Raw genomic sequence first — 24,315 nt, 5'->3', positions numbered from 1 at the left:
CCGGGCGTGAGCTTTTTGTGGCCCCTCCTCCCCCCAACCTGGCATAGGCTTCTAGACAGTTGATCCACCACCTCTTTATTCAGCACCTAATCGGACAGCCGGCTGCCGTACGGAACTGGCTTCCTAGGAGGTCGGCGAGAAGACAAGCACGTAGGGGTGCCCGACTGCACCCTCGCCTCACACCCGCACCCGTCGGCAGGGCAGGCCATCCCCACGGACCCAGCAAAGGAAGAGCATCCGGGTCGCCCGGAGCCCAGGAGCCTTGGGAGGCAGGGGGACCAGGCTGGCCGAGCCCGGTCGCCGTTGCCGGAACCCAAATCGCGAGGCCTTGACCGCGGGCGGACGCCTTTTACCGCAGCGCCTCCACCACCTGACGCCACGGCTGCTTCCGGGGCCGGAGGAAGATGTGGCCAGTGTGCAGGGCGCTCCGGGCCTGGGCCCTGCCCTTGACTCGGTCCCCCGGGGCCCGGGCCTGCGGCGGGGGCGGGGGCGTCTCCTACACCCAAGGCCAAAGCCCGGAGCCCCGCACTCGCGAGTACTTTTACTACGTGGATCATCAGGGCCAGGTGGGCTGGGGGCGGGGCCGGGGAGACCCGGGCGGGAAGGGGCGGGGCCCGGGGGCTGACACCCCTGAGGGCGGGGCGAGCCCGGACGGTTGGGCCAAGTCTGTCAAGTTAGTGAACCCCACTGCGTTGCGCTACGACAACGCGCTGGAGAGACTGGGGCCCTGGTCCCAAACCTAGACTGGTCCCCAGCTGCCAGCTCCACACATGGCTGCGCCTCGCGCGCTTTGCATCCCCAGTCCCTTCCCCATCTTTCAGCCACCAGCCCTGCCTCCGCCTTGGGAAGCCCTGAGGGAGACGATCGCCACTTCCAGGAGGCAGCCTCCGCGGAGGAGGTGGCACATCTGATTAGAAACCTGAGAGAAGAGGGACGGAAAAGGCTTGCCACTTTAGTGAACCTGTGCTCGAGGAAGCACGGCTCGGGGTGCGGGGTAGATACGGGGACATTGAAAGGGTAGGTTTACCTACCACGCGCCTCTCTGTATACGGTGTGTACGGACGAGCAAAGAAAGCAGTCACAGGCCTGGGCCCAGGCCAGCCCGGACCTCCCCGCCTTAGGAAGGGCTTCCAGCCGGGATTCATGGGCTACGGCCTGTCCCTCTCTGCAGCTTTTCCTGGATGACTCCAAAATGAAGAACTTCATCACCTGCTTCAAAGGTACTGCTGTGCCCTCCTCTCCCACTTCCCTTCTCCCTTCGGGGAAGGTTTTTGGAGGGCTCCGCTCCCCAACCCGGCCCGCAGCATGGGAATGGGCATCCTGAGCTCAAGAACCCCGCTATCTAGAGTGAAGCCAGGGCAACCCTCCGACCGTCGACTGCTGGCGCCAGCCCTTAGGGTGGCCCAGGGCGAGAAGCTTGCCTGGGGTGGCGGGGCCTGGAATGGTGAACAGTCCCTGTCCTTCGCCTCCCCAGACCCGCAGTTCCTGGTCACCTTCTTCACCCGGCTGAGACCCAACCGCAGCGGGCGCTACGAGGCCTCCTTCCCCTTCCTTTCTCCCTGCGGCAGGGAGCGCAACTTCCTGCGCTGCGAGGACCGGCCGGTGGTCTTTACGCATCTTTTAGCAGCGGGTCCCGGGGCTCCGCGCCTCTCCTACTGCGGCGGCGGCGAGGCCCTGGCCGTGCCCTTCGAGCCAGCACGCCTGATGCCCCTGGCCACCAACGGGCGCCTCTATCACCCGGCGCCAGAGCGCGCGGGCGGCGTGGGCCTGGTGCGCTCGGCCTTGGCCTTCGAGCTCAGCGCCTGCTTCGAGTATTCGCCCGGCGAGTCCGCGCTGCCCTCGCACGTGCGTTGGCAGGGCCGCCGCCTCGCCCTCACCATGGACTTGGCTCCGCTGCTGCTTGCTGGCCCGCCCCTCTGAGCATCCGGCGGGAGGCCGCGGGTCCCCAGAGCCTCGGGCATCCCTCCCGCGCCTCCTGCCCGCGTCGCTGCGCACGCGCCACCTGGAGCGCGCGCTGGCCTAGTGCGCGTGCGCGGAGAGCTACCTCGGTCCCGCCCCTCCCGGCTCTGTCCAAGGTGCTGCCGCGGGCGGTCCCGACTGACGGCGGGAAGGGGCGGACTCCCGGGCCTTTTTCTCTCCCCACACCTCGGGCCTGGGGTGTCCTCTGATTCCGACCGCACTCGCGACGACAGGCCTGGGAGACGGGCGGGAGGTGCTGGGCTCCAGTGCGCGTGCGTGAGCGGCGCCTGCCCCTCCCCCGCCCAGCGCTGCTCGGTGGGCCGAAGCGCCTCCGGCTCCGCGGGGGAGCTGCGCCGCGGGAGCGTCAGGTGAGGGGGCGCCCGACCCAAGGTCAGCGGGCGTGGGGGCGGGATTGGGGCTGTCCCAGGTCTCTCCAGGACACGCTCCAAGAAGGACGTGAGACCTGGCGGGACCACGCCCTGTACTCGAGGGGTCACGGGGGACGCCGTGGGGAACGAGGCTCCTGGCTCGCAGCTTGCACTGCGCCAGACCGGGTCGCGGGCCTTCCTCCCCTCTCCCCCAGCCCCACACAGATCGGCGTCTTGGAGGCAGTGACAGCTATTCCGAAGCGTAGGCGTGACCCTTCACCCCTGCCCAGCCGGATTAGGGGTTGTCCGCTGGGTAAAAGAATCTGTGGCCGGGCCTCCACGGTGCCTCCCGCCTGCGCCCTCATCCCTGTCCCGCTGGCCCATCGACACGGATCCGCATCTAAGGGTGTCCGTGTGAGCAGCAGTACCCTGAGTCCCGAGGAGAAAGCCAAGAACCTTCCCTTTTGCTCAAGGAGATGAATGCCAGGAGCCCAGAGAAATCTCCCAGTTTCTTGGGGTTCTCACACACCCTGAGACACCTGGGAACTGCCTCTGCCTGGGCCAAACCTATTCCATTAAAACTTTTGCTGTGCCTACCTCATCTCTACTGACTTTAAATAACTATGAGTTACACCTTAGGGCAAGATTTAAGCAAACACCAAGGCTACTTGGTACCTTTTACATGGCTCACTCTGGATAGCAGGGAGACCTGGTGATCGACGTGGGGGGGTGGTTCACAGTGGCAACCATTTGAAGTGGGGCTTGAGTGCCATCCCTGGCTGGCTTCTCAGCCCAGGCCGCCATCATTAGAACTGGACTCCTCGTGCCTGACGGCAGACCCAGGCCTCCCCGTGGCCCTGGGATCGCAGCTGCATGTGTACAATCAACCCTCCGGCACACTGCACGTCTGTTCACAGCCCAGGTCGCTACTGAAACTATACTGGGAACCTAGTTGGTGGCCCAAGGGCCCTGTTTCACACCCCAGCCATTCCAGGGCCCCACCAACCCCCAGAAGAGGCACCTTTTGGGGAGCCAGCATGGAGAACACAGGCCCATAGTTTCTGAGATGATGGTCTTCCCTGTTTGCCTCATCACCCCATTCTCTAACACGCTCCCTGAGAACAAGCCTTCGTTCCAAGTAAGCCGTTCCACCCACCCCACCCTCAGGGCAGGGACAGGACAAGGCAGTGCCTTGATTTTTCCGTGGCTGGTGGCTCCCCTGAGACCAGTTCCACCCTTGTCTCCTGTGAAGTGGCAACAGGTGAATCGTCACATCAAGGGACAGAGCATGAGGCTCAGGGATAAAGGACTTGAGTGAGGCAGGGTGGAGGTGAGGACAAGGACTCTGGGAGCACAACAGGGGCCTGTGCTCTGCACCACACAGGGTCTCCCACCCAGTCCCCAGAGTGAGGAGTCCACATGCACAAGGGGACATGTCGGCCTAAGCCTGCTTTACGTCGCCCTCGCTTGGGTAACTGGGCCCTGGATTTCACCATCCACAGGCTCCTGAACCCGTGCCTTGCACCAGCCTCTTGCACCCTAGATCCAGAAAGTGGCTGGTTGCCAGGGTGTAGAGGACAGCACTACCCAGGTGTCCACACACCTGAACAAGAAGCCTCACAGAGCCAGCAGAGATGGGATGGGGAGGGGAGGGGGGCGGCTCTCCCCATGTAGCCTGCGTGCGAGACAGAGGACATCAGAAATTCTAAATTGGAACTTGATGCTGCAGATCCTTGACTATTTTTGTTAAGAAATATTTTATCAGTTTCTTAAATTGATAACTTTTCAAACATTAGACATGGTGCTCTTCACTGGCTCCTAAGTGTTAGGGGAAGTCCCGCCAAACTATGTTTCAGGAGGTGCATCCCATCCGGGCCCTGACTATAGGGAAGCTGGTGAAGAGGCTGCCGCTTTGACTTTGTGGTCCGCAGCGTGTCTCTCGGGAGATGGCCCAGGGGGTTCCTGCGCTGCTGCTGCTGTTGCTGTTGCGTCTGCTCAGTCTCCCGCCCTGCACCGCTGGCTGTCCCGCTGACTGCCGCTGCTACAGCACCACGGTGGAGTGTGGGGCCCTGCAGCTGCGCGTGGTCCCACCCGGAATCCCGCCTGGGACGCAGGTGGGAGCTGCATGGGGTTGCAGGCTAGGAATGCCCACGACAGGAGGGAAGGATGTGTATTTGGTGGGTAGATGGGGACTCTGTTAGAAGGACACTCCCTCAGGGCGGTAAACACCTGCCAGTCCTCCCTCCCTCTGGCCTGCAGACACTGTTCCTGCAGGACAACAGCATCACGGGCCTGGAGCCGGGCATCCTGGCGCCCCTTGCTGCCCTGCGTCACCTGTACCTGCACAACAACAGCCTACGTGCCCTGGAGCCGGGTGCCTTTCGTGCACAGTCTCGCCTGCTGGAGCTCGCACTCACAGGCAACCGTCTGCGAGGCCTGCGCCTCGGTGCTTTCACTGGCCTGGCCCAGCTGCGTGTGCTCTACCTGGCTGGTAACCAGCTAGTGCAGCTGCTGGATTTCACCTTCCTGCATCTGCCGGTGAGAGGGTGCGGGGGGAAAAGGGTCATCCTGTGCTGCCAGCTGCTCTGTGGACTGGAGTGGTGAAGGGGACAAGTCAACCAGCCTAGCCTGGTAAGAAGGAGGCATTTCCCTAGGGCCCTTGTCCCTGACCATCTGCTGTCCTCACTTCAGCGCCTGCAGGAGCTGCACCTGCAGGAAAACAGCATCGCGCTGCTGGAGGACCAGGCCCTGGCCGGGCTTTCCTCACTGGCACTGCTGGACCTCAGCAGGAACCAGCTAGGCACCATCAGCCGTGAGACGCTGCAGCCCCTGGCCAGCCTGCAGGTCCTGCGCCTCACAGGTACCTCTTGAGCAAGGGGTCTCATGCAAAGATATCCTCCTTGACCACAGTGCTGGCAGTAGGGAGTAGGCTCAGGTGTCGAGGAAGCTCCAGTAGCAGTGGCTCTGAGCGGCAGACTCGGGCAGCCCTGCTAGGAAGCCACTAGAATGCTGCTAGGAAAGGGGGTGCTGGTAGGGGCAGAGTTTAGGGAACTTTTGTAAGGAGAACAGAAAAGGTAGAAGGCTGTAAACGGACTAGACATGGTTGAGGGACTGGTACACTTTGGGGCCATAAGAGGGTGGGCAGGCAGAAACTGAAAAGATGAGACCGGGATTGGGGGCATTTCCAGGAAAGCCCCTGAGACAAGGCTGCTAGGACTTGCGAGGTTTTAGCAACGATGTGATGTCTGTGTGAACACCAGGGTTCCCCCCAAATAGTGGGACTTGTTGCAGAGAGATACTTTGGAAAGACAGGAGGAACGTGCACAGAACTGAAAGGGTGAGGGAAGAGCCTGTCTACACTCTGAGGAGCTCAGGGTCAGAGGAAGGGGTGAAAGGGGCCCCTGACACTGAGGGGTGGCAAAGGGGCTCCTGCTGTAGCTAAAAGAACCCCAACTGCACAGGCTGAGATCTGCCGCAGCCCCTGAGTTACCTGCCCATCACTGCTCTGTCCACAGAGAACCCATGGCGCTGTGACTGTGCCCTGCACTGGCTGGGAGCCTGGATCAAGGAGGGGGGTCAGAGGCTGCTCAGCTCCAGGGACAAGAAAATCATGTGTGCAGAGCCCCCACGCCTGGCACTTCAGAGTCTCCTGGACATTTCTGGTAGTAGCCTCATTTGCATTCCGCCTTCTGTGCACGTTGAGCCGCTGGAGGTGACGGCCAACCTAGGCGAGGACCTGCGGATTGCCTGCCAGGCTTCCGGCTACCCCCAGCCTCTGGTAACCTGGAGAAAGGTGGCACAGCTTCGCGAGGGACAACCGCGGGCCCAGGCCCAGCCAGAAGGCTGGGCGCCGGGCTCAGGTGGAAATGCGGCCTCTGATACCGGTAGCGGCATGCTCTTCCTCACCAACATCACCCTGGCCCACGCAGGCAAGTACGAGTGCGAGGCCTCGAACGCCGGCGGCGCCGCTCGCATGCCCTTCCAGTTGTTGGTCAACCTGTCCCAGCAGCAGTTGCAACTAGCACCTCGGCCGCCCCTGGCCGCAGGCTCTGGCGGCCACGAGCCCCTGCACGAAGAAAGCAGCATGGCCTTCCGCGCTCTGGGCCTGGCCACGCAGACGGCCATTGCGGCGGCCATCACGCTCCTGGCGCTCACAGCGCTGCTGCTGGCCACCTTGATTTGTCGTCGGCGCCGCAGGCGGAAAAAGGCACCAGGACCGCCGGGGGAGGGTGCGCTGTTCGTCAACGACTACTCGGACGGGCCCTGCACCTTCGCGCAGCTCGAGGAGCTCCGCGACGAGCGGGGCCACGAAATGTTCGTCATCGACCGCTCTAAGCCGCTCTTCGCCGAAGGCCCAGCGGAGGCGGCAGAGGGCGCAGAGCCCGGACTGGGGCCCGCGCAGGGGCTCCCGCTGCAACCACCCACAGCCTACGAGATCCACTGCTGAAGGGCGGGCGGGGGCGGCGCGCTCTGATGACGTGAGCTCTGCGGATTGGCTGGCTAGGGGACTGGCTCCGCGCATGCTCCTGCGCGGTCAGTAAAGGGTGGATGCTGCGCACTGTGCGGCGAGCTGTGTGTGAGGTCTGGGGACCCCGAGGGTGGGGTGGGGCACAGGCACCTGAAGACCCCCAGCTCTGCTGATAGAAGCACTGGAAGGTAACCGTCGGATGGTCAGGGAGGCTCCCAGCACCCGACTGAGGTCCTCCAGAAAACCCTCCCACAATCGCACCAGATTCCAGCTCTGCAGGGCCCGAGCCACGGACTACTGTGGAGGTGGCGGGCATGCCCAGCGGAGGGAGAGAGCAGACTGGGAGGCAGCTGCTAGCCAAGGCCATGCCAGGATGACAGCAGAGTCAGGGACAACTCACTCTAACCAACTGGAACAGAAAGAACAGCCGCAAATTTTAAGTTCCAAATACACTGCACATTTGTACCTTAATGACACCCTCTGGCCCCAAAGCCCAGCTCACAGGCAGTCTCCAGAGTGCCAGGGCACAGAAAACCATAACAGGCCCAAGTACAGGAGGACCAAACCCGCCCCTTGAGGCAGGTCCCTGTCCCAGCCACAACCCAGAGCAGTCTTCTCTGGAAAAGGACCCAGAGAGACGCCCTCTCTCTCAGAGCTGGGACCCAAGGAATATTCTGAAGAGGTCTGGGACAGCAGAGGGTAGCCAAATACAGCCAAACCAAGCAGGAGTGAGCAGGCCTGGAATCCAGACCCCAGGCCCACAGACAGGTAGGCAAGTCACAGAAACAGGTGCAGGGCCAGCTGTGCAGGGCCCCGCAGAATGCGCAGGGAGGTTCAAGGTACACCCAAGAAGCAAGGAAATCAAGACCAGTGCCTTTGTGTCAGACTTCCAGCAGGGTCCCAGCAAAGGCTCTGCCTACCCAGGATGGGGCGGGGCCTCCGGCAGCCCTGGACTCCGGGACAGCCTGTTCCTCACCCGAAGCCCAGAGATCACAAGCTGAAGTAGTCTGCGGCCAGGCGCCCATAAATGTCCGTGGTCCAGACCACATGGGCACGACCTGAGGCCAGAAGCAGCTGGTGCAACTCAGCCTCCACACGGGCGAATTTCTCCTCATTGATGGAGGCCTCCAGCAGGACAGAGGCAGGTGGCGGCCAGGGCAGACCCTCATAGCAGTCCACAGGGAAGGGGTGCACCACCGTGCGGAGCTCAGCCTGTGCTGCCGAGTCCCGAAGGAGCTCCTTGAGGCCTGCCATGGATAGCGGGTTGCCATAGAGGCCGAGGTAGCGGAGGCTAGCGCAGCGAGTCAGCACCGGGAGTGTGGCCAGCAGCTGGGTGTCAGCAAGCTGGCATTCAGTCAGCTCAAGGTGCAGCAGTGTGGCTGCTGCCGCCTGCAGCAGACCCTGAAAGGGTTCCAGCTGGCTGCCAGACAGGTCGTTGCCACTTAGGTCCAACTTCTTGAGGTGGACAGCGTGGGGGCTTCGTGCCAGGAAGCGCAGATCCTCAGGCAGCAGAGCACAGAAGGCCAGCTCCAGGCTCTCTAGAGGGCTCTGCAGTGTGCTGTAGGGAAAACAAGGGGTTGTGAACAGGCAGGGCCAAAGGAGGGTCTCGGGGAAAGGAGGAGGAGAACAGTGACGGGGCCCACACACCTGAGCAGCAGGTCCAGCCGCCCCGAGAGCAGAGAGGAGCCCATGCTGAGCTCCCGCAGGCAGGTGAAGCGGCCCATCTGGGCCAAGAAGTAGCGGAAGTTGTCCTCGCCATCCACAGAGGGCTGCCGTGAGTCCCCGTGCACATAGTGCAGCCGAAGGCTGGCCAAGTGCTGAAAACGGGCCACATGTGGAATGATGACAGACAGGCCACGCAGGCCCAAGTTGTTGAAGCGCAGGTCCACGCGGCGCAGGCAGCCTGCATCCAGAAGCTGCAGCAGGGCCACGGTGTTGCGCATGGGCAGGTCCTCAGCCCGCAGGTCCCGGCAGCAGAGCCGTAGAGGGCTGCCTGCACTGCTACGGAGGGCCTCCCGCAGGAATGCATAAGAGGCCCGGTTCACGCGAAGGTCCACACGCACCTCTACAGGAACAGGGGCCGGCCCGGGCTCCACGGTGCCCCCCTGCTGTTGTGCGATGCACGTGCGGGCCACAGCTGCCGTGCAGTCCCACATGCTCATGGTGCCGGGGTCCTGCTCCACACCATCGTCCAGGAGGCCCGTCATGTCCAGCACCCGCAGTGCGTGCTTCCTGGGAGCATGGGAAGGCTGAGGCAGGTGACAGGGGGCAGAGCCCACACCCACCCCAGCCACCCTGGGACAGAAGCAACATGCCTCTTCCTGCAGTGAGCTCTTGCACCAGCCTGAAACCTCAGGGGATCCTCTTTGAACCCCCCAAAGCCCGAGGGCCCCCCGGGGTGAGCCCGTACCTGCAGAAGGGCTGTGTGCCGGCCTCAGCCTCTGGGGTGTGGAGCCGGGCTGTGAGCCCCAGGATCACGGCCTGCATGCTCTCCGTGCTGGGCCGCTCCTGTAGCAGCGCCCGGCTGCAATGGGTGCACTCCTGCAGAAGCTGCTGGAAGCTGAGCAGAGGAAAGGGCCATGTGTGCACCAGCTCACGCAGCACAACGGTCTTCTTGTCCATGAAGGCCACCTTGAACAGCAGGGGGAAGAGCTCACGAGGCAGCAGGGGCAGGGCCTGGCAGGCTGCGGGCTGGCACTGGAGCACCTGCCGTGTACTCAGGAACACAAGAGTGTGCATGGCGCTGGGCCAAAGAGCAAGCCACCTGCAGGGAAGGGACCTTCAGTGGGGAGGACAGACCATAGGCCACCACCTGCCACAGACTCCTTCACACACTAGTAGTAGGAAAGCCCAGCATAGTGCCTGCCAGAGTCAGTGCTCCGTGGGGCCACAGCCCTGAAGAGCAAATGTTAGGTATCTAGCAATGAGCCAGGCAGAGTGCAAAGGGGAACAAGGCAACCCCCTAGTTCCCACCCTCCAGAAACCGGGGACCTCTTCAGGAACACAAAGCCATCAAACAGCACATGAGAGCATGGCACCGAAGAGGACACACCCGTCTAGGTGTGCTTTTGACAGCTGCTGCCTGCAGGGCCCCCCATCTGTACTTTGGGCCTTCCAAACCACAAAGCTGTTTGTTAGAGATCCTCTCTTCCTGAAAAGTAGAAAAAAGTCCCGGCCATTCGCACTTCGTAAGCACTACAGGAGTGGGATCCTGGAAGGAGGGGCTGGAGGCTGCATCACAGTTCCCTCCCCTCCCCTTCTCAGAGGATCCTGCAGGCTGCCCCCGACCTTGTGCAGAGTCGCAGAGAGCGGCTGGAGGCACACAGATGCACCTCAATAAACACCAGGGCAGGCAGAAAGGACCAGGACCCAAAGAGAGGCCAGATGGCCTGAGTAATCCAAGCCCTCAACATGACCCCCAGTCCTAACTTCTGTGTCCAGAAGTGCCGTTAGGCACGGACAGCAACTGTCACCCACCGAGGGCCCTGTCACCTATCTAAACATCTCCCTCCTTGCTGAAGAACCGTCTTGAGACAGCAGATCTCGAACCCACTGGATTCAGAAGACCCAGGCCAGAGAGAGCTCAAACGGCTACAGGCAGCCGCCAGAGTGGCGTCCAGGCTCACAGGAGGCACAAAGGAGAGGCTGAAGGCACAGGGACCTGGGAGTCGGCTATTCTGCTGAATTAGAGTCTCTCATCTCCCGAACTGCCTCCCGATCATCCCCCTGAAAACGGATGAGCGCTGAGCACTCGGCCTTCCCCGCAGGGCTGCAGCCCGAGCGAGGAGCGGGGGGAGGGGAAGTCTGGCCGCGGACCTCGCACACAACGTGAGCCCTTAGGGCAGTGGTTCCCGAGAAGTCCCGGCCGCCAAGCCTCAGCCTCACTCTGCCTGTGGACAAATCTCGCGAGGACGATTCATACCTCGCTGTGACAGGACAGATCAACCGAGCACCTGTCACGAGAGGAAACGAAAGCAGCCAGTACGGTCACCGAGGGAGGAGCCTCTGAGCGGTAGCCGCCGCCCCCTCCCGCCGACCCGCGGCTCCCGGCGTTTCTCGAAGGCCGCGGCGAGGCTCCTCCCGGCCCTGTGGGAGGCGCTCAATCTGACGCCCTCCTCCCCCCGGTGCGTCGCCCCCGAGACCCGAGGCCGCTCAGCCGGGCGCGGGAATCCGGGTCCGTCCCTGCCCCACAGCTTCACCACCCGGGCTCACGCGCCCGCCTCGAGTGGACTAGCAGGGCCGGGAGTGCACGCCGCCGCGCTCCGTCGTCGGCAGGCGGCCCGCGCTCGCCGGCCCCGCAGCCGCCTCCACCGCAGACAGCCCCGCCTCGCCTCGCCGCGCGCCGCGCCCCGCCCAGCGCGGCCGCGCGCCGCGATGACGTAGTCTCCCCCTATTGGCTGCCCCCCCAGGGCCGCGAGGATTGGCCGCCCTGGCCGAGGGGCCGCCCTCGCCGCGGGAAATTCGCGGGGCGCGGAGCCCGTGGGACTCGCGCGCCATGGAGCGGCTGCGGGACGTGCGGGCGCAGCTGCAGGCGTGGGAGCGCGCGTTCTGGCAGCAGCGCGGGCGGCGGCCGGGCCAGGTGCGGGCTGCCGGGGGCGGGGGGGCTGAGGGCGCGGCCCCGGGCTGATGCACTGCCTTCACAGGAGGACGTGAAAGCGGCGCCCAAGGAGACCCGCGGTGAGCGCGCGAGGCGGAGAGGAGTGCGGGGCGGACGGGTCAGAGGGACGGGGAGTGCGGGAGCCGAGCGGGACCCACCCTAACCCCTGACCCCGCCCCCAGCGCTCTACCGGGAGTATCGCGCTCTGAAGGAGGCCCTGGAACAGGCCGGCGGCGTCGGTTCCCGTGGCCCCGAGCATTCGGTTCCAGCGGCAGCGGAGGAGGTACCCGGGCCCCGATACTCTAGTCTCCCGGTTTAGCTTTCTGTTTGGCGTCGCCAAGAGGAGTCGTGCCCCAACCCCCGTAGGGCACAGAACTTGGGGAAAGGGCTCGACTGGGTGGAGATCCAGACCCCACTTCAGGTCTCTGAGGGGCTGGGGAGGTGGGCTGGAGACACCTTTGTCCCCCACACCAACCTTTCTGTCTCCACTGTCTCCTGCAGACGCCAGAGCCTAGCTGCTGGGGCTCCCACCTGAATCGGGCTGTAACCCGCTGTCCCCATCCTACTCCAAGGCCAAGCCCCCGGGGGTCTGTGCAGGACTACGGGGAGAGGCTTAAGGCAAACTTAAAGGGTACTCTGCAGGTGAGGAGAAGTAAGGCGCTATGCACACGGTCAGACCTTGGGCCAGAACTGCCCTTGTCCCTGGGGCAGGAGCACCAGAAACTCCACGTGCATGCACGTGCACGAGTACACACACGTGTGCCAGCATTAATCAGGCCACAACTTCTGAAAGGAGATTGGGGCCAGCTCCTGCTCTCATCTTCCTTTCTTCTGCAGCCTCACTGCGGGCGGTTTAGGGGGACTCGGGCAGGTTCCAGAGTCTGCAGCAGCCCAGGGCCTGGTTCCCACTTGTTTGTCTGTCCAACCCCTCCCAGGCTGGGCCGGCCCTGAGCCGCACACCCCGGACTCCACGAAGACCCTCACCCAAGGTGCCTTCCTTGGGGCCACCAGCTGCAGGGGCTGCCCCCGTGTCTCCTGAAGAGGTCAGTGAGGTGCCTCTGCAGCTTCCCAGGCCCCTGCCGAGGCCAGGCCGGCTCCAGCAGCTGCAGGAGTCCCTGAGCCTGCGGCTAGGCTCCCTGGACCCCGACTGGCTGCAGCGGTGTCACCAAGTGGCCCTAGGTTTTCCGGGGGCATCTGAGGCCTGCCCACCTGCCCTGGGTGCAGAAGAGCCACAGCCCCCGACCTCAGGTGTCCCGTCTGTCCTCGGCCCCGGCACGGGCCTGGAGGCACCTTCACAGAGCCCGGAGGCTCCAGGTCTTCAGGCAGCTGGAGTCGGTGCAGGGAGCCCCTCACTGGGCAGCAGTCAAGGCAAGAAGCGGAGACAGAGCGGGCAGCCAGAGACGCCCCCTGCACAGGAGAAGCAGCACAGCAGCCAGGCGGGCCCCCCTTCCGAGGGAGCTGGGGCTGCAGTGCGGGTGAAAGACGGTCCAGGGGAGCCCGCGCGGGCACAGCCCCTCAGCAGCCCGTCGGCCCCCAGGTACTACAGCCTCCCCGCAGGGTCGCCTTGAGTTGGGCCAGGGTGGGGAGGGCCATGGGCAGAGCGCACCTGCGTGTCGCTTCTAGGCCAGCGGTGCGGAACAGGGGCAACTACGTCCGGCTCAACATGAAGCAGAAGCGCTACGTGCGGGGCCCGGCCCTGCGTGGCAGGCTGCTCCACAAGCAGGTGAGAAGGCGGCGGGTGCTCCCCTCACCCCCCCCCCCCCCGTCTCTCCCCTTGTGACTGTCCTCTGTGCCCCAACCCAGGCGTGGAAGCAGAAGTGGAAGAAGAAAAGGGAATGTTTTGGGGGTGGCCAGCCCAGAACCACAGACAAGGATTCTTGCTTTCGATGTGGGCAGCTCGGCCACTGGGCATCCCAGTGCCTACAACAAGGTGAGGCCTCGCCACACCCGTCCTGGACAGCGTGTTGGGTCAATGCTGCTTGGAGAGGGTGCTGTGCCTTTGGGGGTGGGGACAGCCTGGCTTCAGCAAAAGCCCTCTCAATTCCCTGTCCTAGGCCCAAAACCTGCCCTGGCCCCCCAGGAGGAGGAGGGTGGCAAAGACAAAGATGACGTACAAGCACTGTCCGTGTTGGAAGCAGTAGCTCAGAGGACAGGCCCTGCCTGCCGCCAGCACCCTGGTGAGAGGAGGTGTGGCCGGCGGCCTTCTTGGTAGAATGACGCCAGCCCAGTCTGGGCTCCCACACCACCCTCTCCTGCCCCCAGCAGGTGAGGGCGATGAAGAGCCTGCTGGGCCTCAGTTGCTGGTGCCCACGGAGGGGCCTGTGCCCAGGCCACCCTGTCCACCCCAGACTGTGCCACCACTCTACCTGCCGGGGCCCTTGGGGCAGGTGGCAGGTGAGTGGAAGCTTACCAGCCTTTAGTGAGGGGTGGGGGCAACTTGGGGCCACACTGACCAACACCTGTGTCCACAGAGACGCCAGCTGAGGTGTTTCAGACCCTGGAGCAGCTGGGGCACCAAGCTTTCCGCCCCGGGCAGGAGCACGCCATCATGCGAATCTTGTCTGGTGAGCGTGGCTGCCGGGGGACACGCAGGGGTGAGGCCAGGCCACGTAGAACCACTGCTGACCTCCGTCCCACCCAGGCCTGTCCACGCTGCTGGTGCTGCCCACGGGCACTGGCAAGTCCCTGTGTTACCAGCTCCCTGCCCTGCTCTACGCCCGGCGGAGCCCCTGCCTCACGCTGGTCATCTCTCCTCTCCTGTCCCTCATGGATGACCAGGTATGTGGACAGGACCCTCGGGCATGGGCAGAAGGCAGGCGCCGGCACCCGTGGCCTCGTTGTCCCCTTGCACTGCCACTTCCTACCGAACCCAGTCCCGGAGCTGCAGGCATCTCGACAGTTGTCAGCCCACCTGCTCTGCCCATAGTCCCCTGGCCTGGCGGTGACCCAGGGACAGCAGGGACAGGGCTGGCCAGACCCTCCCCTGAAAGGAGCCATGGGGAAGGGACATGTCCCCAGTGGGCCCGTCTCTCCCCCATGCTCCTGAGCCCAGGCCCACAGGCGGCTCTGGACTTAGTTCTAGGACACGGGGTCTGGACGTTTCCTCGGAGGGCCTGGGCTAGAGACAGTGGTAGCTGGAGCTGAGCAACCTGGAGAGGCATTTGGGACAGGGCCAGGACGGAGTGGCCTTCGACAGGCTCTGCTCCGTCCCTGTAGGTGTCTGGCCTGCCCCCAGGCCTGAAGGCGGCCTGCGTGCACTCAGGCATGACCAGGAAACAGCAGGACTCGGCCCTGCAGAGGGTGAGGGCCTTGTGGGGCAAGACCCTTGGGGGTGGCAGGCGGGGCCCTGGGCGGCGGCCCTAACCGTTGGTCCGCAGGCGCGGGCAGCCCAGGTGCAAGTGCTGATGCTGTCGCCCGAGGCCGTGGCCGGGGCTGGGGCTCGGGGCCTCGGCTGCCTCTCTCGGCTGCCGCCCGTGGCCTTTGTCTGCGTCGACGAAGCCCACTGCCTGTCCCAGTGGGCTCACAACTTCCGGCCTTGCTACCTGCGCGTATGCAAGGTGAGCCTTGTCCTGGGTGCCGTGAGCAGGGGCGGGAGGGAGGGGGGCCGTCCTCACCGAGCCGTCCCTGCGCAGGTGCTTCGGGAGCACCTGGGGGTGCGCTGCTTCCTGGGCCTCACGGCCACGGCCACGCGCAGCACCGCCCTCGACGTGGCCAAGCACCTGGGCGTGCCCGAGGAGGCTGTCCTCAGGGGACCCGCCACCATCCCCGCCAACCTGCACCTCTCCGTGTCCGTGGACAGGGACCCCGAGCAGGTGGGTGCGTACACACCTGGCAGAGGCCGGACGCCCGGTGGCCGTCACTGGGCCGCCGCCGTGTCTCCGCAGGCCCTGGTGACGCTGCTGCAGGGCGGCCGTTTCCGCGCCCTGGACTCGGTCATCGTCTACTGCCCCCGGCGGGAGGACACCGAGCGCGTCTCCGCTCTGCTCCGCACCCGCCTCCCGGAGGCCCGGGCCCCGGGGCGTGCAGGTGAGTCTGGGGCAGGTCCGTGCCCCGAGGGCCCGCCCACACACGCACTCCACCGAGTGTCCGTGTCGCCCCTGCAGGCCAGGCCCGGGGGGCCGTGGCCGAAGCCTACCACGCCGGCCTGTGCGGCCGGGAGCGGCGGCGGGTGCAGCAGGCCTTCATGGCAGGCCGGCTGTGGGCGGTGGTGGCCACGGTGGCCTTCGGGATGGGGCTGGACCGGCCGGATGTCCGGGCTGTGCTGCACCTGGGGCTGCCCCCGAGCTTCGAGAGCTACGTGCAGGCCATAGGCCGGGCCGGGCGTGACGGGCAGCCCGCGCAGTGCCACCTCTTCCTCCAGCCCCAGGTGGGTGCCCACCCGCGGGAGCTCTCCCGCCTCCCCGCCACCCCCAGCCCGGCGCCACCGCCACACGCTCAGGGCCCTCCTGCTGCAGGGCGAGGACCTCCGGGAGCTGCGCAGACACGTGCACGCCAGCGCCACCGACTTCCTGGCCGTCAAGAAGCTGGTGCAGCGTGTGTTCCCGCCCTGCTCCTGCGCCCAGCGGCCGCCAGAGCAGCAGGGAGGCAGCAGGGAGGAGGGCCCATTGCGTGAGCAGGCGGTGCGGTGCCCGGGCCATGTGCGGGCACTCCCGGTGCAGCCGACAGTGCAGGCTCTGGACATGCCTGAAGAGGGTGAGGGGCTGGGGCGGGTGTTGTGGGGGGGGCGGACCCTGCCCAGCCCCAGGTACCCTGAGCGCAGTCCTGTCCCCAGTCATTGAGACCCTGCTGTGCTACCTGGAGCTGCACCCACAGCACTGGCTGGAGCTGCTGACACCCACCTACGCCTGCTGCCGCCTGCGCTTCCCCGGGGGCCCCACCCAGCTGCAGGCCCTGGCCGGCAGGTGAGCACGGGTCCCGCCCCCGAGTGGAGACGGGGACCGAGGACGGGGGCTGCCAACCACTTGTCCCTCCTCCCGGCACAGGTGTCCCCCGCTAGCTGCATACCTGGCTCAGCAGCCCCCCGAGGACACGGATGGGGGAGGCAGCTCTGTGGAGCTGAACGTGGTCGAGCTGGTGGACTCCATGGGCTGGGAGCTGGCCCCGGTGCGGAAGGCGCTCCGCCAACTGCAGTGGGACCCAGAGCCCAGGACAGGTGTGCCCCGCCCCACGCCCTGCCTGCCGGTCGCCTGCCCGCCCGTCTGCCCGTCTGACACGCTCTGCGGCAGGTGTGCCTCGGGACACGGGAGTGCTGGTGGAGTTCAGCGAGCTGGCTTTCCACCTGCGCAGCCCCGGGGACCTGACGGCCCAGGAGAAGGACCAGATCTGTGACTTCCTGTACGACCGAGTGCGGGCCAGAGAGCAGGAGGCCCTGGCCTGCCTGCGCCTTGTGTTCCAGGCCTTTCACAGGTGCGGGGGAGGGCGGGCAGAACACGGCCACCCCACCCCCAAGGGAGGTTCTGACGGGCTCATCCCACCCCAGTGTAGCCTTCCCCAGCTGCGGGCCGTGCCTGGACCAGCCAGACGAGGACCGCAGCGCCAGGCTCAAGGCCCTGCTCAGCCACTACTTTGAGGAAGAGAGTCCAGAGGTCTCGGAGGAAGCCCAGGGCCCAGAGCCTGGGCAGGTCGAGGTAAGTGCTGGCGCTCCCCTGGGGCAGAGTTAGGCAGCCTCACCCACATGCACACGCCCACCTCCTGCTCTGTCCTGGGGCCTGTGGAGCCACGGGCCCAGGAAGCTCAAGTTGGCTGGACATGCCCCCACCCGCAGCTCCAGGACTGGGAGGACCAGGTCCGCAGGGAGGTCCGTCACTTCCTGTCCTTGTGGCCGGAGCAGCAGTTCTCAGGCAGGGCTGTGGCCCGCATCTTCCACGGCATCGGTGAGGGCCCGGGAGGCTGGGCCCCAACTCGGGCGCGGGCGGGGGCTGGACCCAGCACACAGCGTCAGGGCCATGTCTCGCCTTCCACCACAGGAAGCCCCTGCTTTCCAGCCCAGGTGTATGGGCGAGACCGGCGCTTTTGGAGGAAGTACCTGCACCTGAGCTTCCACGCCCTGATGCACCTGGCCACAGAGGAGATCCTGCTGTGGGGCCGCTGACCACCTTGCCCCAGGCAGGCCCTGTTCCCCACGTCCGACGGGGGTGTGGACAGGGATGTCCCACCGCTCAGAGAGTGGCAGGTGTCAGACAAAGACAAGGGAACATCAGCGGCCAGGACAGTGACTGAGCACCTTGGGCAAAGCATACCACCAGGACTGTGGGCACAAGCAGTCCCGCCCCCCCCCCCCCCAAAAAAAAGCAAAAACAAATGATGCTGAAGTTTTTAGCGATCCTCCTTTTGGGTGGGGTGGTGCCACAGCCTCGGGACAGCCTCCGGTACCACACACTCCAGAAAAACACAAACAGGCCACACTTAGATTTGGCTTTATTGACCCGTCCAGCCACCCAGCTCAGGCCAGGATTCTGGGCGCCAGGCCCAGGCCCAGAATGGGTGTGGCGGAGAGGGCGAGGAAGAAGGAGAAGCAGAGGTGCAGCCCCAGACTGTCAGCCAGGGCTCCGGCCAGCGAGCCCAGCAGCAGCTTCCCCAGCAGCTCCAGCGTGGCCAGGAGGCTGTAGTGTGTGGCCTGTGGGGGCAGGGGGTCAGATGAGGACTTGCTCGGACCCCAGCCCTGCATGCCCGCAGTGTCCCAGCCTCCTCACCTGCAGGGCACTCGGTGCCAACTGGCTACAGCGCATCATCAGGGTGAAGGTGGCCGTTGTGACCAGGCCCCCCAGGAAGTGCTGCAGACACAGGCTCAGCAAAGCTGCCCCTGGGAAGGTGGAGGTCAGTGGGGCCCAGGCTGCACCGTGTTCCTCCCCCCATGGCCAGCCCCTCACCTCTCAGGACTGTGCCGGGGCCCAGCTTGGCCCCCAGGGTGTCCACGTAGAAGAGCAGGGTGGTCTGGCAGGCCAGACCCCCGAGGCGAAACTGAAGCACTGATCTCAGCAAGGGCAGCAGCTTCCTGTGGTGGTGAGGTTGGGCAGGTCAGGGATGTGGGACGTGCCGAAGGGTGAGGGGGGCAGGCTGAAGACAGCTCACCAGTGCCTGGCCAGCAGGGCCCCGCCCAGGGATGATCCAGCAATGGAGCAGGCCATAGCGCCCACACCGTTCCACAGCCCCAGCTCTGGGGCGGTGAGGCCTCGGTCCAACAAGAGGAGTGGGAACAGGCTGCTGGCGCCCTGCTCACCTGTGGGGAGAATGTGAGCAGGTGTCACCTGCCTCCCTGTCCACCTGTGGCCTTGGTCGTGCTCCCCAGCTAGGCTGCTACCCCTGCCTCTGGTGCTGAGGGACCGAGGAAACCGCATCAGCCAAGCTCAGGGTCAGCATGAGCAAAGGATTGTGGCTAGAGCTCAGAGTGGCTGCGCAGCTAGAGCTGGAGGACAGGAGGCAAGCTGCAGGACTGGACGGGCTCCAGCCCACAAGGCATACATGCCCCAGACAGGGCAGCCCTACAGGTGGATCCCAGGATTCCTGGGGACCCACCTGGAGCTTCCCCTGAGGTCCCCGCCCCTGCTATTGCCTGACTTAAGCCCTCACTCACCCAGCTTGTAAGTGAGCACAAAGCCCGCGGTCCACAGGGTCCCAGATACAGCCACCAAGTCCCGCAGACGCTGCAGGGTGTGGGGCGGGTGTCCTGACGGCTTGGGAGAGGGCAGCTGTTGGAGAGCGGGTGCGCTCCAAGCCAGGGCAGCAGCCAGCCAGTAGGTGGCAGCCAAGAGCAGGAACAGCCGGGGCCAGGAGAGGGTGGGCACAAGGACCAGCAGCCCACCACCCGCCAGCACCGACCCCAGCTTGTAAGCGACCACCTGCACGGTATTGCCAGGTCCCAGCTCCGCTGGCTCTAGGAGCTGCACAGCCAGTGTATCCAGGGCCACATCCTGCACAGCTGCGCCCAGGTTCAGCAGCAGAAGCAGTGCCGCCACCATGACGGGCAGCTCGGCCTGGCCATCTTCGGCGGGAGAAAAGGCTGCCAGCAGCCCACACACCAGGCCCAGAGCCGCCGTGCTGAGCGTCAGCCAGGCCCTGGGGGAGCCCCGTGTGTCCACCAGTGGGGCCCACACCAGCTTGAACAGCCAGGGAACATACAGCACCTTGGCCAGTCCCACGCGGGTCAGGGAGAGGCCACCTGCTCGCAGCAGCACGGGCAGCAGGCCAGACTGCAGCCCGTAGGGCAGGCCCTGCACCAGGTAGAGGCCGGCCAGCGGCAGCAGCTTCCCACGCATAGCCAGGAGAGAGGACGGGGAGCTGGGGCCGAGTTCAAGGCCGGCCTGCGGTGGAACGGGGCGGAGCGGTCCCGCTGGTGGTCTGGCCGGGTCCAGGGTCACACGGCGGCATGACCTTTGGACTGCGCCGAGGGGGGTTAGGATTGGACTGGCTGGCGTCCGTACCCCGCTGAGCCGCAAGCGGTCCCCTTTTTCCGGAGACGCGGGCCATAGAGCGCCGGAGCGGGCCAGAGCGCCGGCCGTATGCAGGCGCCCCCGGTGGCCACCCTGGGTACTGCGCGCGCGAGCCGCCGACAGGGGCTGGCCTCCGGGGTAGGGGCCGGTAAGGCGACCCATTCTGCGTGTCACACGCTCTCACCCCGCTCTTCAAACAACCCAGGCTGAGCGAGACCCGTTGGTCCCTGCGCTGCACAGCAGCCCCAGGTGGCAGTTAGGAAGGAAACCCAGGCTTCCTCCTTGAGGCCCCACGGCGGGGAATGAGCCCACCGGAGGCGCTGCGAAGGCAAGAAGGCCACCTCCTCTGGGAGGCCTCCTCGACCACTCCTGAAGTGAGACCAGGCCTGCGCAGAAGGCCAATCAGGAGACGGGGGAGGCGCACACAGGTGAGCACGCCTCCGCCTAACAGCCAGAGGCTCGGCTTTATTGGAGGCCTGCAGGGAGGCAGGGGCCCAGCCCCACGGGCAGCAAGGCCCTCGGGCCCCAGGGTGTTGTCAGTCCGGGGCCGCCAGGCCTGGTCCCCAGCAGTACTCAGGAGTATTCGCGGGTGAACTTGGCGTGGAACTGGCTCAGCTTTTCCAAAAGGGGACGCAGCTTCTCCATGGAGGGCAGGATGGTCATCCTAAAAGGGGAGGGAGATAAGCGACGGGCAAAGGGTGTGGGGGCCGCGAGGAGGGGCCGTGCGGTGGGACCTCACCGGAAGTGGTAGGTGCCTTCCCGCTGCCCGAAGCCGCTGCCCGGCACCACGCAGATGCCGGTCTCCTCCAGCAGGCTCATGCAGAAGAACATGTCGGGAGCCAGGCCCAGCTCCTGGAGTGAGGGGCGGGAGCGGTGGGCGTGATCAGGGCGGGGCTCCGCAGACCCCGCCCTCCCCGCGGACCTGCCCTGCCTTCCCCGACCCGCGAAGCACCTGAGCGCGCTGAACCGCGCGCGGGGGCAGCTGTATGCGCGGAAAGGAATACATGGCACCCTGCACCGGGTTGCAGCGGATGCCAGGAGCCTCGTTGAAGACCTGCTCGGTGAGCTTGGCCTTGGCCGCCAGCTCGGCCAGCACCGCCTGCCTCTCCTGCGGAGGGAGGGCGCATCAGGTGGGGGAGCAGTGCCCCGCAGGCCAGCACGCTCGCCGCCCCAGCCGCCCCAGCCGCCCCTCCAGGCCCCACTCCTGCTCACCGCCTGGAACTGCGTGAAGGAGGGGTCCGAGGGCGCAGGCGGGCTGACCACCATGTTGAGCACGACCTGGCCCGGCAGGGGCGGGCACAGCCGCACGCTCATCAGCTTCTGCATCTGCTGCTGCACCGCCGCGTCCATGTTCACCACCTCCACATAGCCGCCGCGGAAACCGCACCTGGGGGCGAGGGCGGGCGTCCAGGCAGGGCCGACAGAGGCGGGCGGCCGGGGTCACAGAGCCCCCGCCCGTCTGGCCCGCACGCACTCGCCCATGTAGCCCTTGGAGACGGAGTGGAAGGAGGCGAGTTCCTGCTGAGTCGCGTACGGAGGCCCCATCTCCATGAGCACCTTCTTGAACGAATGGAACTGAGAGCCTTCGGCGTACACGTTGTCCTGGTACACCTGCACGAGCGAGGGGGTCACTGGGGGCGCCCACTCCTGCCCTTCCACCCCCTACCCCGCGCGCCCCTGCCAGCACCTCATCAGCCATCAGGAAGAGCCGCTCCTCGAAGGCGAAGCGGATCACGGCCTCGATGCACTCGCGGGTCTGCACCTGCCCTGGGGCGCGGGCAGGGGATGGAGGGGAGACGCGGCAAGCCCCGGGTTAACTGAGAGCGCGCTCTGCTCTCCGCGGGTCGGGGAGGCGGGGCAGAGAGGGGCAGGGCCGGGGCGGGGTGAGGGACGCACCTGTGGGGTTGCCGGGGTTGATAACGCAGAGCGCGCGGGGGCGGCAGTGGTCGCGAGCCTGGAGCAGCGCGCGCCGCAGTTCCGCCACGTCCAGCGCCCAGGCACGCTCCTCGTCCAGGTAGTAGTCCACCTGCACGGCGGCGAGCTCTGCCAGCGCGGCCGAGTAGAGCGGGTACTGAGGGATGGGGATGAGCACGCCCGTGCGCGTGCGACCCTCGCCGGACACCAGCAACTTCAGCACCGTCTGCGAGTGGGGTGGGGAGGCGGCATTGGCGGGGCCGGGGCCACACCCGTCTTTTCCACCCCAAGCACGCGCTGCCGTGCCAGGAGGAGCCTGGCCGGCAGCCCGCGCACAAACAGCCTCGGCGTCCTCCTGCCCTGGCCCCTGCCTACCACGATGGCGTCACTGGCCCCCGTGGACAGGAAGATGTTGTTGGGGTCCGCGGGTATGCCTCCGTCGCGCCGCTGGATGTAGCGAGCCACATCCTCTCGGATCGGCTGGACCCCGGAGCTGATGCTGTAGGCCCCTGTGCCGCGGGGTGGGGCAGGACCCGAGAGGACGGGTGAGGTCCGGAGAAGATCCTCCCCTTCCAGTGGGCGGGCCCACCGCTCCCCTGGAAGCCTCCCCAGTGTCTGCGCCTCCCTGGGGCCCGGCTCTGGTGCTCACCGAGGCTGTGGCCCCCGCAAGCCTGCAGGATGCTCTTCGCCCTTCTCTTGGCGTCTTCGGGGAAGTCGGGGCTGCTCAGGAGGTCTGGGTGGACGCAGAGAGCCAGGACCTGAGAGAGCAAGTGCTGAGTCGGGGGCAGGTAGGCTGCAGGTGGGGCGGGGTTGCCAGGGCAGCGAGAGTCTCACCTGGCGCAGGAAGGTGATGGGCCTCTGGCCCATGGCCTGTGCGTCCCCGATGTTGGCGCGGATGACCTCGGTGAAGGGCTTCTTCACACCCTGGGAGGACGGAGGCAGGGACATTGAGAATGGGCCTCGTCGATCCCGAAAACCCTAGTCTCCTGTGCCCCTGGACGGCCCAGGTGCGGCCTGGAGGGCAGGGTGGGCTCCGGGCCATACCTGGCGCAGCTCCTGCTCCAGCTCCAGGGCACGCAGCACAATGGGGCCGCGGACAGCGTACTCCACCCTCTTGACGCACGGGTTCATGGTGTCCAGCGTCAGCACCTTTTCCTTCGGCCCGTTCATGGCAGCCTGGCTGTGCTCTCCTGCCCTCAAGGCCATGACCCTGCTCACACCAGGCGAGGAGGCGGCTCAGGAGGTGGCAGGACCCCGAAGCTGGGATGAGGGAAACAGCCCCCTCAGTGGGCCGGGGCTGGCGAGGGTGGGCCTGGGCAGGGGCTCAGGTAAGAGGGCACCCTCTCCACTGCAGCCTCCCAGCCCCACTGAAAGGGGCAGGACAGGCTGGAGGAGGAGCTGGGGCCCCGGGGGCCCCGCCCTGCCCACTGGGCAGAGCTCTGCCCCAGGGAGCCTTAGGGAGTGGGTGAGGAGGTGGGTGGGGCTTGGGGCTCTGCCCAGCACCCTGTCCCAGCCACAGGGGAGCAGGAGACCCTCGTGGGGGGCAGGGACAGACGGTTGGGGAAGCGCTGAGGAACTGGCTCTGGAGGGGAGGTGGGCGGAGTGCCCCTCGGGGGCTGGCAGAGTTGGGCAAGGAGGGGGGAAGGGGGCTTTACCCCAGCAGGCCCCGGAGGAGGCCTGGCCCTTTCGGGGCCCCCATCCTCTCGGCTCAGCAGGCCTGTCTCCCAGGTAACTGGGCCAGGCCTCAGGAACCCTGGAGTGTCGGGGGAGGGGGCCGAGGTGCACAGACAGGGGGCTTCCATCTGGCCCCTCCTGGGCTGGTGGCCATGACCGGGGTGCAAGGGCCCCCTGGTCAGACCCTGGTGGCCATCGGGACTGGGAGGCCAGAGTCTCTGGGCCGGGGTGTTGAGCAGGGGCCCTTGGACACCCGCTGCCCTGCAATGGGGTGCCCTTTCACCAGGCCAGCCTGGGGCCGCCCTTGGGCCACACCACAGGCTGGGTGACCTCCGTTCTGCTTCCCAGTCGCTGCTGATTGGTGGAGAGTGGGGAGTGAGCAGTGATAGGCCCTCAGGGCCCCGCCTCCACAGGCCCTGCCCAGGGATGGCTGCCCCCTTGCCACGGCAGCCAGGCAGCCTCGGCAGGAGCCCGAGGGTCAGGGCGTCCACCCTCCCGGTCGGAGTCAGGCTCCGGGCCGCTGGCCGGGCCAGGGGGCAGCCTCGGCTCCTCTGCGCTGGCCGGCCGGAGAGGACAGGCGGGAGCCCGGGTGCTGGCCTAGCCTCACCTTGTGCCTTTCTGCTCTGCTGTCACTTTGCTGCCACTTCAGCCGCCCAGCATGCAGGCCTGTCCCTCTGGCCCCCGGGGCAGAGTGCAGGCGAATGTGGGCCCAGCCCCGGGCGGGGCCGGCCCCGCCCGCCCCCTGGCAGCAGGGCCCGAGCAGCAGGCCCGGTGGCAGGCGGACCTTGGGCAGCCGCACTGGCCCCCGCACTAAATTTAACCAGCAGCCTAGCCCTCCCCAGGGCACACCCCTCCCACCACCAATGCTCAGGATGGGCCGTCCCCTGCGACACTGGACTGACCAGG

At 66.0% G+C, this 24,315-nt stretch overlaps 6 protein-coding genes across 7 annotated transcripts; 3 read left to right on the top strand and 3 right to left on the bottom strand.

Annotated features, from left to right (window-relative positions):
- Positions 1–389: 389 nt before the first annotated feature.
- Positions 390–2,923, top strand: C7H8orf82 (chromosome 7 C8orf82 homolog). Its single transcript, XM_028533786.2, has 3 exons — positions 390–566; positions 1,172–1,220; positions 1,475–2,923. The coding sequence occupies exons 1-3, from the start codon at positions 405–407 to the stop codon at positions 1,918–1,920; spliced, it is 657 nt and encodes a 218-aa protein (XP_028389587.1). The 5' UTR covers positions 390–404; the 3' UTR covers positions 1,921–2,923.
- A 1,260-nt stretch (positions 2,924–4,183) lies between these two features.
- LRRC24 (leucine rich repeat containing 24) lies at positions 4,184–6,890 on the top strand. Its single transcript, XM_028533620.2, has 4 exons — positions 4,184–4,441; positions 4,587–4,865; positions 5,019–5,187; positions 5,843–6,890. The coding sequence occupies exons 1-4, from the start codon at positions 4,274–4,276 to the stop codon at positions 6,772–6,774; spliced, it is 1,548 nt and encodes a 515-aa protein (XP_028389421.1). The 5' UTR covers positions 4,184–4,273; the 3' UTR covers positions 6,775–6,890.
- A 339-nt stretch (positions 6,891–7,229) lies between these two features.
- Positions 7,230–11,093, bottom strand: LRRC14 (leucine rich repeat containing 14). The gene is made up of 4 exons (XM_028533745.2): positions 10,718–11,093; positions 9,206–9,559; positions 8,443–9,027; positions 7,230–8,353 (listed from the first exon to the last, which is right to left on the bottom strand). The coding sequence occupies exons 2-4, from the start codon at positions 9,532–9,534 to the stop codon at positions 7,786–7,788; spliced, it is 1,482 nt and encodes a 493-aa protein (XP_028389546.1). The 5' UTR covers positions 9,535–9,559; positions 10,718–11,093; the 3' UTR covers positions 7,230–7,785.
- Positions 11,094–11,206: 113 nt separating this feature from the next.
- Positions 11,207–17,663, top strand: RECQL4 (RecQ like helicase 4). Its single transcript, XM_036031587.1, is given in 23 exon segments — positions 11,207–11,374; positions 11,439–11,472; positions 11,575–11,675; positions 11,894–12,034; positions 12,328–12,955; positions 12,958–13,115; positions 13,196–13,322; positions 13,447–13,569; positions 13,658–13,786; positions 13,864–13,956; positions 14,034–14,170; positions 14,609–14,692; positions 14,770–14,949; positions 15,025–15,204; positions 15,277–15,418; positions 15,496–15,758; positions 15,847–16,084; positions 16,164–16,293; positions 16,375–16,544; positions 16,618–16,798; positions 16,872–17,019; positions 17,157–17,265; positions 17,359–17,663. Coding segments are annotated over 23 exon segments (3,705 nt in total). The 5' UTR covers positions 11,207–11,290; the 3' UTR covers positions 17,484–17,663.
- Positions 17,664–17,792: 129 nt separating this feature from the next.
- On the bottom strand, positions 17,793–20,159 carry MFSD3 (major facilitator superfamily domain containing 3). The gene is made up of 5 exons (XM_028533758.2): positions 18,966–20,159; positions 18,464–18,611; positions 18,262–18,386; positions 18,085–18,194; positions 17,793–18,008 (listed from the first exon to the last, which is right to left on the bottom strand). Exons 1-5 carry the CDS (start codon positions 19,981–19,983, stop codon positions 17,835–17,837), a joined length of 1,575 nt encoding a protein of 524 aa, XP_028389559.2. The 5' UTR covers positions 19,984–20,159; the 3' UTR covers positions 17,793–17,834.
- Positions 20,160–20,246: 87 nt separating this feature from the next.
- On the bottom strand, positions 20,247–24,127 carry GPT (glutamic--pyruvic transaminase). Of its 2 annotated transcripts, none has more exons than XM_028533724.2 (12): positions 24,017–24,127; positions 22,780–22,945; positions 22,570–22,659; positions 22,385–22,493; positions 22,111–22,244; positions 21,718–21,961; positions 21,509–21,588; positions 21,296–21,432; positions 21,034–21,208; positions 20,774–20,929; positions 20,561–20,673; positions 20,247–20,485 (listed from the first exon to the last, which is right to left on the bottom strand). In XM_028533724.2, the coding sequence occupies exons 2-12, from the start codon at positions 22,939–22,941 to the stop codon at positions 20,395–20,397; spliced, it is 1,491 nt and encodes a 496-aa protein (XP_028389525.1). In that variant the 5' UTR covers positions 22,942–22,945; positions 24,017–24,127; the 3' UTR covers positions 20,247–20,394. The 2 variants fall into 2 exon arrangements, with proteins under 2 accessions (XP_028389525.1, XP_035887520.1); XM_036031627.1 differs by lacking the exon at positions 24,017–24,127 and adding an exon at positions 23,391–23,866.
- Positions 24,128–24,315: the final 188 nt, after the last annotated feature.

This window comes from Phyllostomus discolor, chromosome 7 (genome assembly GCF_004126475.2).
Source record: "Phyllostomus discolor isolate MPI-MPIP mPhyDis1 chromosome 7, mPhyDis1.pri.v3, whole genome shotgun sequence".
NCBI classification, from domain to species: Eukaryota; Metazoa; Chordata; class Mammalia; order Chiroptera; family Phyllostomidae; genus Phyllostomus; species Phyllostomus discolor.
The sequence above is the reverse complement of the archived record's forward strand: the minus strand, read 5'-3'. Positions and strand labels throughout refer to the sequence as shown.